The 15,156-nt window shown below is 35.9% G+C and overlaps 1 protein-coding gene across 9 annotated transcripts in view; it reads right to left on the minus strand.

The window, feature by feature from the left end:
• Window positions 1-15,156, minus strand: part of RERE (arginine-glutamic acid dipeptide repeats) — a 412,748-nt gene that overhangs the window by 98,018 nt on the left and 299,574 nt on the right. For all 9 annotated transcript variants that reach the window (XM_037000132.2, XM_037000128.2, XM_037000130.2 and 6 more), the window contains one exon: window positions 14,970-15,069. In XM_037000132.2, the coding sequence (XP_036856027.2) occupies window positions 14,970-15,069 (100 nt within the window). The remainder of the gene's footprint in view (window positions 1-14,969; window positions 15,070-15,156) is intronic.

Consider the following 15,156-nt stretch of genomic DNA (forward strand, 5'->3'; position numbering starts at 1 on the left):
TCAGGTTTTTAGGTGCAATTATGAATAGTTAATCATCTACACAGTTAACATGTATATAACCTTGCTTTCTAGAAACACAATCTCTCCTCCTGCTTTTTGTGTGACAGTCCAGGCAAAGAATACAAAGAAACCAAGGCTGTTATGGAGCTAAGCTGCCAGCCAAGTTTTCCTAGGAGACACTGACTTCTTAGAATTCAGCAAACCAATCCACTAACAAGAAGACTTAGCTTACTGATACAGTGAGTGTCACTCTGGCCACTGGAAGAACTGGCAGATTCATGAATGAATGAATCTTGATTGTTTATGCCACTTTTCTGAATGATAGTTATTTGTCAGTTTAGAAAGACCTTTGTCAGATTCAAAAATGGAAATGGTTCACAGCCTCAAGTGGAAATTAAAACACTTTTCCACTTACTTCTAGCATCCTGACAGCCTTGAATACAGAAACACTATACATAAGACTCCAAACCTACAGAGTAACAGGAAAACCATTCTGGCCATCCTTTGTAGGAACTAGCAAGGTTCATCTATATGCATCAATAAGCTGCACTGGAAAGCGTATGCAAAAGGTCAGCTATGGGTCAAAAACAACCAGATTTCTCAGATAGTTAATGAAAAAAATAGATAACGAACAACAAAAGCCTCAAGATCAGCGGCATCAGTATTAAGATAAAAACATTAACAGAAGCTGCTTTAAAGCCTACTTAGTTGAATTTAGGTGCAGAAATGACTGCCCCCAATCCACAGAATCAGCAACCTTAACCTCAGTATTACTGACGAGTAATTTTAAGGTGTATGAAAACAGTACACTTAGTCTTTTTGGCTGCTACGATAAAGTAATGAATGGAACAAAGAGAATCAACCAGGCACATACCAAAGCATGTGCAACTGCAGAGTTGGGAACGTTTCTGAGCAACTGCTCTTTGATCTGGAGACCTCAGCCAAGAACAGAGCAAGCGACTAAGAAAGAAGCAGAAAAGCCTCTGGCAAGCCAGGTAGTCCCCTCAACCAGTGGCCCCGGAGAACCAAGGAGCCCCTCACTCGGAGCTTCAGAAACCACTTCCTCACAGTTCCAGTTCTCCTGCGTAACAACGGCCCTCAAAAGAACAAGACAGTTGATTTGGCAGTGGTAGAAGACAACCTGACTGTGGGAGATCCAAAAATTTAGTAAATATTATGCAAACTAAAGATCTTCAACTAACCATCACGCGCACTTTGTGTGATGGCCACCAGTACTGACGACTCAAAGGCTTCAAATAAAGGTAGACCTGACACATGAAAACATGTACTTCATTTCTGAAATGGGGAGAAAAAGGGAGGAAAATTAAAAGTCAAACCTTTCTAAAAATGTGTGAATAAAGTGTATGTTCCAGATGACTGGTTAGCCAGAGGCGGGTAAGATTCCTCAAGGGAGGAACAACCTAAGACAGGCACAGTCGCAGGGGGGCCATCAGGTGAGAAATTGGGGATCAACAGAGGTGAGGCTTAGAACCTCACCCCCCCTGTTTTGAGAGAAATCTTCTGTATCCGTGGATGTTTTGTTGCCCTTGTCTAGCTTGGATTAATACTTAGTCTACAGGCACACACCTGATCATCTACACTTGCCCTCTTACAGCACTAAACTATGTTTTCTACCTTTATCTTGCATCTACCTACCACTTCAGCATTTTATTAAAATAATAATAATAATAATAATAAGGGAGAAATGCAGGATTCACATATAAATCAAGTATAAAAATCAAACAAATAATCATAATTGACCTGACTGTTTATAGTTCATGATGCGTGATCAAAACCGAAAGTTTCTGTGATATGACTGCCCTTGCACTGTTCACCATGTAAGAACTTATTCACTATGTAATAACTTGTTCATTATGCTTCAGAAGATTGGAGACTGTTGAGAATTAGGCTTGGGGTTGATTAATGATTGTGCATTGAGTCCCCTATACAGAATTTTATTGTTGTTAACAACCATATGATCTATAAATATGAGAGATGCCCTCTCAAAAAAAAAAAAAGTGTATGTTCCAGATGACTGGGGTGAGCTAGAATACACAGCCCAACAAACACTGTGGATGGGGGAGGGCGGGCCACAGAGGCAGGGCAGCATATGGTCGAGCTCCTAAGCAGCCCAGTGAGCTCTGAGGGCAGAATTTCAGCCTCCTGCAGAAGAGGGCTGGCCAAGGCAGCACAGCTCCTCGAAGTCCGCAAGGAACTTCAAGGGCAGGAGTCAGGGCAGGGAACCCAGACAGAAGCTTTTAAGAGCCATAGATTCAAAGGTAGCCAGGGCTTACCCCAGGCCGTCTCAGAAATCAAGCCTACAAGCCACGTAAGACCTTGGCCCGAGGGCCGCTGAGGAGCAGGTGCCCCCCGACATGATCACACCCAGATAAGGACTAGGGCGGACTTGGTCCAGAGCCAAGTCAGAAGTACTAGCGACCGGGTAGGTCAGAATGCGCATCAGTATCGCAGTTATACATGATAATTTCAGCATCCAAATAAAAACATTCTTTGTACAAAGAAAGCCAAATCTGTATTACATACTGATACAAACACTACCGTATTTTATAAATCAAGTATCTTCAGATGTTACCAAAATATCATAGCCACTATTAGAAATATTCATACTTTTCATAACAGAAGGTCCATACTTAAATCTAAATAAATCACAACTGATAGAAAAGGATAGGAAATAAAGATAATAAGCTATTATAAAAAAGTAAGTACTATAATTTACTTCAGCAACATGTTATATAATAGTAAAACCCAACTGAGGCTGAGAAATGGCCACCAAAAAGATAACCACATCAAATCCCTAGAAAATATGATGTGACCTTATTTGGAAAAAAGGATCTTTGTAGATGTGATTAATTTAGAGGTAGTGAGATGAAATCATTCCAGTTTATACAGGTGGGCCCTGTATCGAATGATAAGCAACCTTATAAAAGAAATACAGTGGACAAACACAGCATAGAGAGCGCCCAGGCCCGCAGAAGGGAAGGCAATGCGAAGACAGCGGAAAAAGACGTGGCCACATACCGCGGAGCGCTAGCAGCCACTGGAAGCCAGAAGAGGCGGATTCCCCCACTATGATGCTCCCTAAGGAGCCAGAAAGTGTGGCCAGGCTTACACCTTAATTTTGAACTTCTGGCATCCAAAACTGGGGAAGAACAAATTACTATTGTTTTAAGCCAACAAGTTTATGGCAATTTGTTACAGCAGCCATGGAAAACTAACTAATACAGCAACCTTTAAAATTTGGGAGTTAAAAAATTATCTAGGAGAGCTGAAAAAAAGTATTCTAACAAGTATAATATTTGAGTATTCTATAGCACATTTTAAAACTTATGGTAATATGAGCCCTTTAAAAACTCATGGGCCTACTTTGTTCCAAGAGTAAACGCTTACTCAGATTATGAACACTGTCATCAAATGTCCTCCCGTAAGGGCTTTGCAAACGGCAGGGACTCAATCATGTTTATTACTGAATAAATAAGTGAATGAATGATTTTATTAAGGCCTCTTCTCAAATGTAAAAAGACTATTGTGTTATTGTGTTAACACTGTATTAATATTAATGCTTAATATAAGTTCACAGATGGTAAAATTCTGACTGATGTTAAGTGGATGTGTTTCAAAACACCATACAAATCTCAAAACATTTTACCAGTCTTCAGCATGGAAAAAAATCACCTTAAATTACTAAAGGAACTTTCTTAACTTCTGCCAAACAAAAGTAAAAGCTGAGTCATATTCTCCTCAGTCCCTGCTGAAAGCCCAGGAGACAGGAAGAAGGTGCACAGACAGGCTGCGGCATGATGGCTTTTTCACTGGCTGAACAGCAAAGTGCCAACATTGCACTGTTACTGGACGTTCCAGGGGGACTGCTTGCCATAAGGTGCTGGCCTCAATTCTACCCTGTCCTCAAGGTTGGATTATTATGTATAAATATGTGACAGGGTGTGCTTATTAATGTATATATGTAAATTATTACATGTGTGTATATTATATATACAGTGTGTGCTTATTAATCTACATTTACACATCAAAGAATTGTCATGAAAATTAAATGAATTCATAAAAAGCACTTAAACTTTTGTCTAATATACATAACTACTCAATCAACAAATCGATTTTAATTTTATTATTGTGATTAATATTGCAATTGTTATTAATGACATTGGGCAGCTGACCAAAGGTTGGTACCTAATAAAATAAAAGTAGTGATAAACTTGAGGTCCTGTGCCTGGTTCAAAATTTAGTCAAAACACTGAGGATGGCAGAGAAATGACTCAGCAAAGTTAAATACACAAAGAAAAATGAAACCAGACAACACAAGACCTATAATAGAATGTGATGAGTGTACATTTACAAAAGCTCAGGCTGCACTAAGATGAGCTCTTAGGATAAATGAGGTGGTAGTTCGTTGTCACCTGAAGCTGATCAGATCTGGGTAATGTTGCTTTAGTTCAAGTGACACATCTTAAAAGACATACAGAGAAAGCTGACTAGAAGAAGAAATAAAATGGCTCTGTATAAAAACAGCTAATACTACACCATGAACAAAACTCAAAAACATTGCCCTCAGTGAAAGAAGCCAGTCACAAAAGTCCACGTTGTATAAATCCATTTATATGAAATGTCCAGGGTAGGCAAATCCATAGAGATGGAAGGCAGAATACTGATTGCCAAGGGTCAGGGACAGGCTAGGCTGCTAATTTTGTGATGATGAAACATTTTAAAATTGATTATGGTGATGGTTGCACAACTCTAAATATATCAAAAGCCATTATTTACACATTTTAAATATACAGTACATTAACTACATCTCAGTAAAACTTACATAAAAGAGAGAAAAAATAAAAGAAAGAAAGAAATGGCTAAAGGAACTTGAGTGCTCACATGGAAAAACCCAAGCAGGTTCACAATTGTGAAGAGCTTCATCAGGTGTGACACATGAGTGGAGCTGCCGGCGAGGCGCTCCCGTTAAAATTACCAAAAACAAAATCACTGCCGCAATGAGTAATAAAGGGGCCATTACTACAGGAAAGATAGGTTGTCTTTCATCCCCCATCTGCTTCTGAGGAACTGTTATACGGCTCTGTCATATTTAGGTTAAAGAACTTTAAGTAAGGCTACAGATGATCTAAAAAGGAACAGATTAAAACATTAAATTTAAATAGTCATCTTCATCCAAATGAGAAAAAATAAATCCTGTCATTTGTGTTATAAGTATTATTGCCTGGAACTTTTAACAGAAGTGAATTCATGAAGTTCTCAGCCCAAAGGGTGCCACGGTGGTAATTTTCTTAACATTTAAACAATTTTCAAAATGGAAGTTCAAAATATTTCTAATTGGTCAAAGTAAAATAAGTAAAAACTCAACTTTATATATTTATATAGTATTATCTATATATCAAGCTGATAATCAGTTGAAAAGGTCCTGGTTATACCAGAAAACCTCAACTGCATGGTCTCTTTCTGTATCTTCCCTTATGCTACAGTCAACAATACAACATCCAGTAGACTCCAATATCCCATTATAACATAGATAAAACACTAGCAAAAGGGCTTGTCAAGACTGATTTATATAAGGTACTGTTCTGAAATCTTTTATATTTCCATAATAAGAAATCATATAGCACATCAATTCTTCCCATTACTCTTTTCAATAAATCAAAAAATCCTAGAGAAAAAAACCACCATCTAATGCTGACTAATCTGAATGGAGAAACAGAAAAAGAGAAGAATTTAAGTAAAGGGTGTGGGTGTGGTGGAATGAATGTCAAAAGAATCCTGACTATATGCTTTAAATAACTGTAATAAAAGGGCCTCATGCTAATGCCTTATTTGGGAGCTGGGAAATATTCTGACATTCATTTACATCCTAAGCACTGAAAAGTTAATCCAGGGCCAGATGCCTTAGTGAAGTCCACTTAGCAACAAACAGAAAATCTGACCGAAATTCTGTAGACTTAATCATTTAGAATAAGAGAGAAAGATGAAAATGATCCTTAGAATAGCAGGCTTATCTGCATACTCTGTTATGCCAACTTTACAACACCAAGTTCTGGGTGATCAAATGTGATTTGGACTTGAGCCTGATTTATTTATTCAATCACTCAACAAATATTTAGTGCCATTTTACCACATATTGGGTATCAGGCTATGGCTCAGAAAACAATGATGATTAATACTCAGTGGTTAATAAATAGTGATATTTATAGATCAGATATTAGAAAAAACTATTAAGCTACTGGAAGTCTTGAAACTTCTGTTGAGGGAGATGTGGGTGTGCATAAATAAATAAATAAGCAAATAAATATATACTCTTTTGAATATGTAAAAAGCTTAAACCAAATGTCTAACAGCAATTCATATTTCAGAATATAAAACTGTCCAAGCAGAGGTGAAATCTTTGCTGCATGATTATAAGTTTTACTTACATTTATAGTGAACATACATAGGTTTGGTGTTAGTGAGAAGGTAAACACAAAAATGCAAAAAAGTTTCTGAGAAAGAGAAGTCAAAAGAATTTGAATTTTATTAGGAAAGATACCTGAGCCAAAAGAATGAAATCCAGTATCAGTTTAGTAAAAAAGAAGTCAGCCAAACAACAACAACAAATGCTGGTGAGGATGCAAAGAAAGGGGAACCCTCCTACACTGCTGGTGGGAATGTAAATTAGTTCAACCATTGTGAAAAGCAATATGGAGGTAGGTTCCTCAAAAAACTCAAAATAGAAATACCACTTGACCCAGGAATTCCACTTTTAGGAATTTACCCTAAGAATGCAGCAGCCCAGTTTGAAAAAGACAGATTGCACCCCTATGTTTATCACAGCACTATTTACGATAGCCAAGGTATGGAAGCAACCTAAGTGTCCATCAGCAGATGAATAGATAAAGAAGCTGTGGTACATCTACACAATGGAATATTATTAAGCCCTAAGAAGAAAACAAATCCTACCATTTGCAACAACATGGATGGAGCTAGAGGGTATTATGCTCAGTGAAATGAGCCAGACAGAGAAAGACAAGTACCAAATGATTTCACTCATATGTGGAGTATAAGAACAAAGAAAAAACTGAAGGAACAAAACAGCAGCAGAAACACAGAACCCAAGAATGGACTAACAGGTACCAAAAGGGACTGGGGAGGATGGGTGGGAAGGGAGGGATAAGGAGGGGTGCAAAGAAAGGGTACATTATGATTAGCATGTATAATGTGGGGGGGGGCACGGGGAGGGCTGTGCAACATAGAGAAGACAAGTAGTGAATCTACAGCATCTTACTACGCTGATGGACAGTGACTGTAATGGGGTTTGTAGGGGGGACTTGGTGATGGGGGGTATCTAGTAAACATAATGTTCTTCATGTAATTGTAGATTAATGATACCAAAAAAAAAAAAAGTCAGCATATTTTCTAGAAAACCTTAGTCTCAAACTGTGAGGCTCTGCTGCAGTTTCAGGCATAAATATAATGGTCTTGTAAAAAGGCCAAAAAAAATGCAAGCACTTAAAGATGACTGAATCAATCCCATTAATAATGTAGGCTATCTGTATACACTACTACAGATACATAATGCATGTATGCTTACAAAAACATTCATTATGTTTATAAATTCTGTTTAAGCTGAAATGGTACAGGTAAACCTAATAAAAACTGCATATGAAAAAACACCTGGAGTAATACACACAGAAACATTTGAGATCATAGGGAGCCCTATTGCATTGTCATTATTTAACATAACATAAAATTAAAATAAAACAATTGTACTTCTATAGGTGTTCCCAATTTAAAATATAATAAAACATGTATTTGCTGACATACATTAAGGAATATGTCCCTTGTCACTATGAACACCCTCCCTCTCCAATAGGGGTGGCCAACACCTTATTACATCATCTTCCTCAACATCAGTACAAACCTTTTTGTAAATTAAGTAAAAAGATAAGAAATACATTTTAACATGAATGAGCGAAGAACAAGTGCCTAACTATTCTGCAAGTTACCACTGGACCAAAAGTATTGAGACATGTGGCCATGAAAATAATGTTTGTATATCAACTACGTCTGTGATTTTCCAATAAGGACTCTGCTGTTATGAATGTATACATGTGGCTCAAGTTTTACATAATGTGATAACCATCTGCATTTAATTAAAAAGGACTAAACACTCCAAACAAAAGGTACAGCTGGCCAGACTGGATTAAAAAGCAAGAAAACAACTAACAAACTAAAGTAATAGATGTACTTTAAATACAAAAGAAAAAGCAAGATAGAAAGAAAGAAGCTGGAAGAAGATATATACCACACAGAAAAAAAGCACAAGAAAGTGAGAGTAGTTGTCTTAACATCAGAAGAAACTGAGCTACACCCAAAGAAGGTCACACCAAAAAGGTAAATGGGCCAATACACAGAGATCCTATAAATGTTCATGTACCTAAACGATACAACTCCCAAACACAGAAAGCAAAAACTAACAGAACCAAAAGGAAAAATAACAAAACCACAATCACAGTGGAAGACTTTCATAAATCTTTCTCAGTAACTGAAAATACAACTCGATAAAAATTAGTTGGACATAGAATATCTGAATAATAATAACCACTTCAAAGAAAGTGACAACTATGTAAACAGCACACCCAATAACAGCAGAACATAAAGTCACCGCAAATGCACATGGAACTAATTAAATCAGCAAGATAAACCACATCTTAAATAAGCCAAGAAACTAGTCTCAATAGATTTCAAGACAGATCTTACTGGGTACTCTCTGACCACAATAAACTAAATTAGGAATCAGTAACATTCCAAAAAAAAAAGGGAAATTGACAGAAATCTTAAGGATCTGGTAATTAAGCAATTTAAATACTTCATGGGTAAAACACGGAATCACAAAGAAAAAATTTAAATATTTTTAAGAGAATGATAAAGAATAAATCAACATTTTTTATAAGATCAGTTATCTAAGATTCCATTTTAGGAAGCTAGGGGGAAAAATGATCAAATTGACCCATAATAAGTATAAAAGATAATGAAAGTATGACTGAGATCAGTGAAACAAACAGAAAAATCAATGAAACTGACTGCTAGCTATCTGAAAAGATCAATTATGTTAATAAACCTCTATTTAGGGTAAAACAAATCAGCAACAGGAGGAATAAGAAAAGGGTCAAAATCACAACTCCCACAGGTAGGAAAAAGATAATACAGGAATAATTTGACATTTTTACCAATAAACTGGATAACCTAGGTAAAATGGACAAAATGTTTAAAGACAGTGATCAACAGATTACCAAAAGTAACATATGAAGAAATATAAAATCTGAATAGGTCTATGTCTATTTGTAATTTTAAACTTCTCATAAAAAATATTTTAGTCCCAGATGGCTTCATTGTGAATTTTATCAAACATTTAACAAAGATAAAAGATCAGTCCTTTACAAACTGAGAAGAGGATTTCCCAAGTAATCTTTTGAAGTCAGTAATACTCTGATACCAAAACCGAAGATATTACAAAGACAGACCACCACATACAGCTCAACATTCCTCATGAACACAAGTATGAAAGTTCTTAACAAAATACTACCAAATCAAATTCAATAGTACGTAACTGACCAAGCAGGATTTATCTAGGAATGCAATTGGTTTAACACTTGAAATTAAATCAATGTAATTCACCATTTTAACAAAATTAAGTATAACATCTATATGATCATCTCATTAAATGCAAAAAGCAGCCTCTGGAAAAATTCATTGTCCATTCAAGATAGAAATATCAGTAAATGTGGATCTAAAAGGGAACACTCTCAACTTGAAACAGCACGAGTGGAGGCAACAAAAACCCTACTTTGTACTTCAGAGTGGACCAAACACTGCCCCTAAGATGAGAAATCAGGCAGAGATGTCCCTTCTCATCATTTCTACTCAGTGCTGTTCTGGAGGTCCAAGAAAGTACATAAAGCACGAATTACTCAGAACGCATGAGGTAAAACTATCTTTATTTGCAACTGACATGATTATGTATACAGAAATCCTAAGGAACCAGCTAAAAGCTACAAGAATTTAGCAAGACCAAAGGATACAAGGTCAGTGCATAAAAACTGCATTTCTAGTCTGTATCAGTGAACATTCAGAAACTGATATTTAAAAATATAATTCTATTTTTGATCTTCAAACAGTAATTACTTAGGGATAAATTTAACAAAACATGTTTAATACCTAGGCACTGAAAACTATAAAAGCTTACTCAAAAAAATTAAAGAAGCCTTTTTGTAAAATGGAGAGATATATCACATTCATGGATTGGAAGATTATGTGAATTCTTCCTAAACCGATCCATAGATTCAATGCAATTCCAATCAAAATTCCATCAAGACTTTTTAAAACCAGAAACTGGCAAGCTGATTCCAAAATTTATATGGAAAAGCAAATGACCTAAAATAGTCAAGGTGCTCTTAAAAAACAAGTACAAAATAGGAAGACTTATATAATACCTGAGTTCCTGTAAAGCTACAGTATTCAAAATACTGAGGTCCTGGTAAAAAGATAGATCAGTGAGGCAGAAGAGAATCCAGAAAAAGACCCAGACATACACAAGCAACTGATGCCCAATAACAACAATATCAAGGCAATTAAGTGAGAAAAATCTGTTTTCAACAAATGCTGCTCCAACAGGTAGCATCTGTTTGAAAAAGAATGAACTTTGTTGCACCCCTACCTTGCATCACATACAAAATTAATTTGAAAGGAATCACAGACCTAAATTTCAGAACTAAAACTTCAAGAAGAAAGCATAGAAATAATCTTGTAATCATGGGGTGGTCAAAGAAACTTTCATGAAAGGAAATGATACACTGGACTTTAGCAAAGTTAAATATTTTGCTCTTTGAAAGATAAAAATAAAAGTCACAGTATGAGACAAAATATTCACAATATACTTATCATAGAACTTGTATCTGCAATATAAAAAGAACTCTTAAAACTTAATTTTACTGAAGGACAAGTAATTCAATTTTTTAATTGGGAAAAAAATTTGATTGGGCAAAAGATAATTCACAAAAGAGGGCATACAAATGGGCAATGAGACATGAAAAGAAGTTCAACATCACCAGGACATTCAAGTCAAAACCTCAATGAGATACCATTACATGCATTAGAATGGTAAAAATTAAAAAGACTGACAACATCAAGTCTTGCTGAGGATGCTGAAGAACTCAAATCCTAGCACACTCCTGAATGGGAGTTGAAAAATGGTACAGGCACTTCGGAAACTTGTTAAAAAGCTACCTGCACACATATATCCTGTCACTTAGATATTTATCCTCATAGGTATTTATCCAAAAGAAATGAAAACATGTGTCTATACAAAGGCATAATAGACATAATAACAATGTTCATAAGACCTTTATTCATAATGGCCAAAACCTTGGAAACAGCCCAAATGTCCATCACCAGGTGAATGGATAAAACATTGTGAATACACATACACTGGCATACCACTCCAGTAATAAAAAAAGAACCAACTACTGCTAAGGCAACATAAATCAATTGCAAAATTATTATGCTGAAAGAAAGCCAGACCCGAAAGATGACATGCAGTATTATTCCATTCACAAGTCATTCCAGAAATTCAAACTAATCTATAATGAGAGAAAACATATCAGTGATTATCTGATGCTGGCTGCAGCAAAGGATTGTAACAGCGCCTGAGGCAACTTTTGGAGGTGTTGGAAATGTTTTGTACCTTGACCACTGCAGTAGTTTCAGTAATGTACACATCTGGAAAACTCATCAAATTAAGATTTTAAATCAGAGCAGTTTATTATATATAAATTAGAGTCCACTAGGTTGTTTTTAAAATCACACACTAAAAATTTCACTAATGAATAATGAAGAAAAAAACTGATAGTCAAAGTAATCCAAAAGAGCTTATATTTAAAAACAGGTCCATATAATTGTCATAAAGAACAGTTCAAAAATGTTCTATTAGCAACGACAGTTATAAAGATTAAACTATTTAATAAAATGTATTTAAATTTAAACAGTCCTACAGGGATGTTAAACACACAATGTGGCCATGTTGCAAATTGATATACTTTAAATTTCTAAATTTTCCTGGGAAATAGGAATAGACACAGGTTTATTCTAAACTCATAAATGCCTAAACTTGTTTTGAATCTTTGCTATACTCTAAAAACAATAAACAATTCTCACATGACAATGTGTTTCTCTCTTCAATTTATTACTTAACACGGCTCAAAACCTCCATTACTCCAAGGAAGTCGAAGTAAACATTCACGTCTCACAAGATTCTTCCATTTGTTTCACTTTTCATTAAAGAAACTGCCTACAACTAAAACTCTGTAAGCCAGTAAAAATTAAAACAGCCACTAAACTTTTCTATTCATCACAAAACGAGCACACAGTCTGGTCTTTTGGTGGCAAAATGCACTTTCACTGCATAATCCAAGATACCTGAGCCATCCTAGGCTCACCTGGACAGGAAGAATTTCAAAGGATGGAAGTCAGCTTTACAGAAAAAAGAATTCATAAAGCCAACAACCCTGTGGCAATGCTTAAGAAAAGTTCAGAAGGAACTTGCTACAAAGGACCATGGCAAAATAGCTCCCCAATTATTTCTGTATAAAAGTATGTTGTATAGAATATGCAGAAGAATTGGAGTAAGAAAGAGAATAAATCAGATAAATTCAGGAAAAGTGCCAAAAACAGACATTTAATTAAAAATGGCAACATCTTGCCCTTGTCTAGCTTGGATTAATACTTAGTCTATAGGCACAGACCTGATCATCTACATTTGCCCTCTTACAGCACTAAACTATGTTTTCTACCTTTATCTTGCATCTACCTACCACTTCAGCATTTTATTTAAAAAAATAAATAAATAAGGGAGAAATGTGGGATTCACATATAAATCAAGTATAAAAATCAAATGAATAATCATATATCTGACCTGATTGTTTATAGTTCATGATGCATGAGCAAAATCGAAAGCTTCTGTGATATGACTGCCCTTGCACCATTCACCATCTAAGAACTTATTCACTATGTAAGACCTTGTTCGTTATGCTTCAGAAGATTGGAGACTGTTGAGAATTAGGCTTGGGGTTGATTAATGATTGTGCATTGAGTTCCCTATACAGAATTTTATTGTTGTTAACAACCATTTGATCAATAAATATGAGAGATGCCCTCTCAAAAAAAAAAAAAAAAAGCAACATCTTCATTATCCAAAATTCAGCTGATCAGCATAGTCATGAAGAATTTTTTTCATAAAGCTTTTATACAAAAAATTATAACAGAAAACAAGTTCATATGAAAGAGTTACTTTGAATATATATATACTTTTTAGGGTATTTTGAATTCACAGACATTCACACTTATATCTACCAAGCTACTATTCATAGAGTCATCAATCTCTGAATCTTAGTTCCTCATCTGTAAAATAATCTCAAAGGCCCCTTCTGGCTATATCATTACATGTTCTTTATAAAAACAAAAACTCTAAGTATCCAATAGGTGGGAATGTAAAACTAAATACACGTGGGAATGTAAATCATCCAATTATTTAGAATGCAGCATATTCCCATTAAGATTATTCAGCCTCCAACACACAAGAAACTACTATACAGTTATGTAATACTCAAGACACAACTAGAATAAACAGGAATAAAAATCAACCATATCATTCAGATATCTACATGTTTCCCTGAAAGCAAGCTGTATACCAGTAAGATTTCCTAAATTGGTAATCTGGGAGTTCATAATCTCTGTTATGAACTTTCTGGCTTGCTGGCATTCAACAAGTTATCTGGCCTTTCTGAGCCTTGGATTCTTGCCTATTTAGAGGTAGGAACAGATGATCTAGAGAGGCTCTTCCAACTATTAGTGACTTCTCAAGTCAAAGAAAAACAAAAAGGGTCCTTAAATTACATTTAGTTGACATCAGAAGAGTTGCTCAGCCGTATGTTCAATATCCCATGTAAATACACATAACCATGCAGGCTCTTTATTAATATATCAGAAGTTCATAAAAATTTATTGCTTCTTCAAATTTTGTGATTTCACATTAGTAATCACACAGAGAAGAATTATTTCTAGAAACTTTAAAATACATTAATTTTCCTATACAGCCCCGTAGGATACATTCTGAGGTACAAAAAAAAGTACACTGATTTCAGCATTTGAATTATTTGTAGCAGTTCAAGTTTTGTCATTCTGAACCGCTGTGTGTGTTATAGGATTAAAGCAGACAAGTGATCAAGGTGGGATGTCATGCTACCAACTCAGTACTGTTAGGCTCTGTTTCACTTGACTTTAGATATTTCTAAGGATTGTTACTTTTAAAGCTTAATTTTGTTTCTTATAATCATGTGAAATACCCACATGATCCCAAAGTCAAATCTATAATAAACAGATCTGTTCTAAGAAGTCTAGCTTATTCTCTGTTCCCTCCATGCACTTCTGAGTAAACGGCCTGAGACACAGAGAAGAAGGTGAAAAGCACGGCCTCTGGATTCAAACCTTGAGTGTGTGATCTTGCATTGTGACTCAGTTACTCTGAACCTACTTCCTCATGTCTACAATGATGATGATAATAGAACCTACTTCAGAGCAATGTTGTAAGGATTAAATAAAATGGTGTATACACAGTACCCAGCTTTGTGAGATCTCAGTGAAGATAAACCACTAGCATCAGGCTCTCCAACATCCTGGAGTTCAGACACAGATTAGGAAACAAACCTGTAGGTGCTGCATCAGTGGCTCATGGTCATGAAGCACCGTGGCCAAGACCATGACTCATCTTTCAGTGCAGTACCACCTGACAGTACTCACTTCTAGGCTCCAGGCTCTTTCGTGTTCCACACTCATTACATATTCCTACAGCCAGCACAGGGAAAAGATAATCTTACCCCCACCCCGGAAAACTTCAAAAGACTCACTGTGTTCAGTGCATTGAGCGTGGTGTCATCTCGAGACGCAGCGACACAGCCATCTTCTGTGGAGCCTCCATCACACATCCCTGCAAACGCCGCCATGCTCCTTGGAAGACAGGAAGGGGAGACGTCAGTACAGAAATTTTAACCCTCAATTTTCAGAGTACATTCTGAAATGTACATTCTGAAATGT

The sequence above is a fragment of the Manis javanica genome, chromosome 4 (genome assembly GCF_040802235.1).
Source record: "Manis javanica isolate MJ-LG chromosome 4, MJ_LKY, whole genome shotgun sequence".
NCBI lineage: Eukaryota > Metazoa > Chordata > Mammalia > Pholidota > Manidae > Manis > Manis javanica.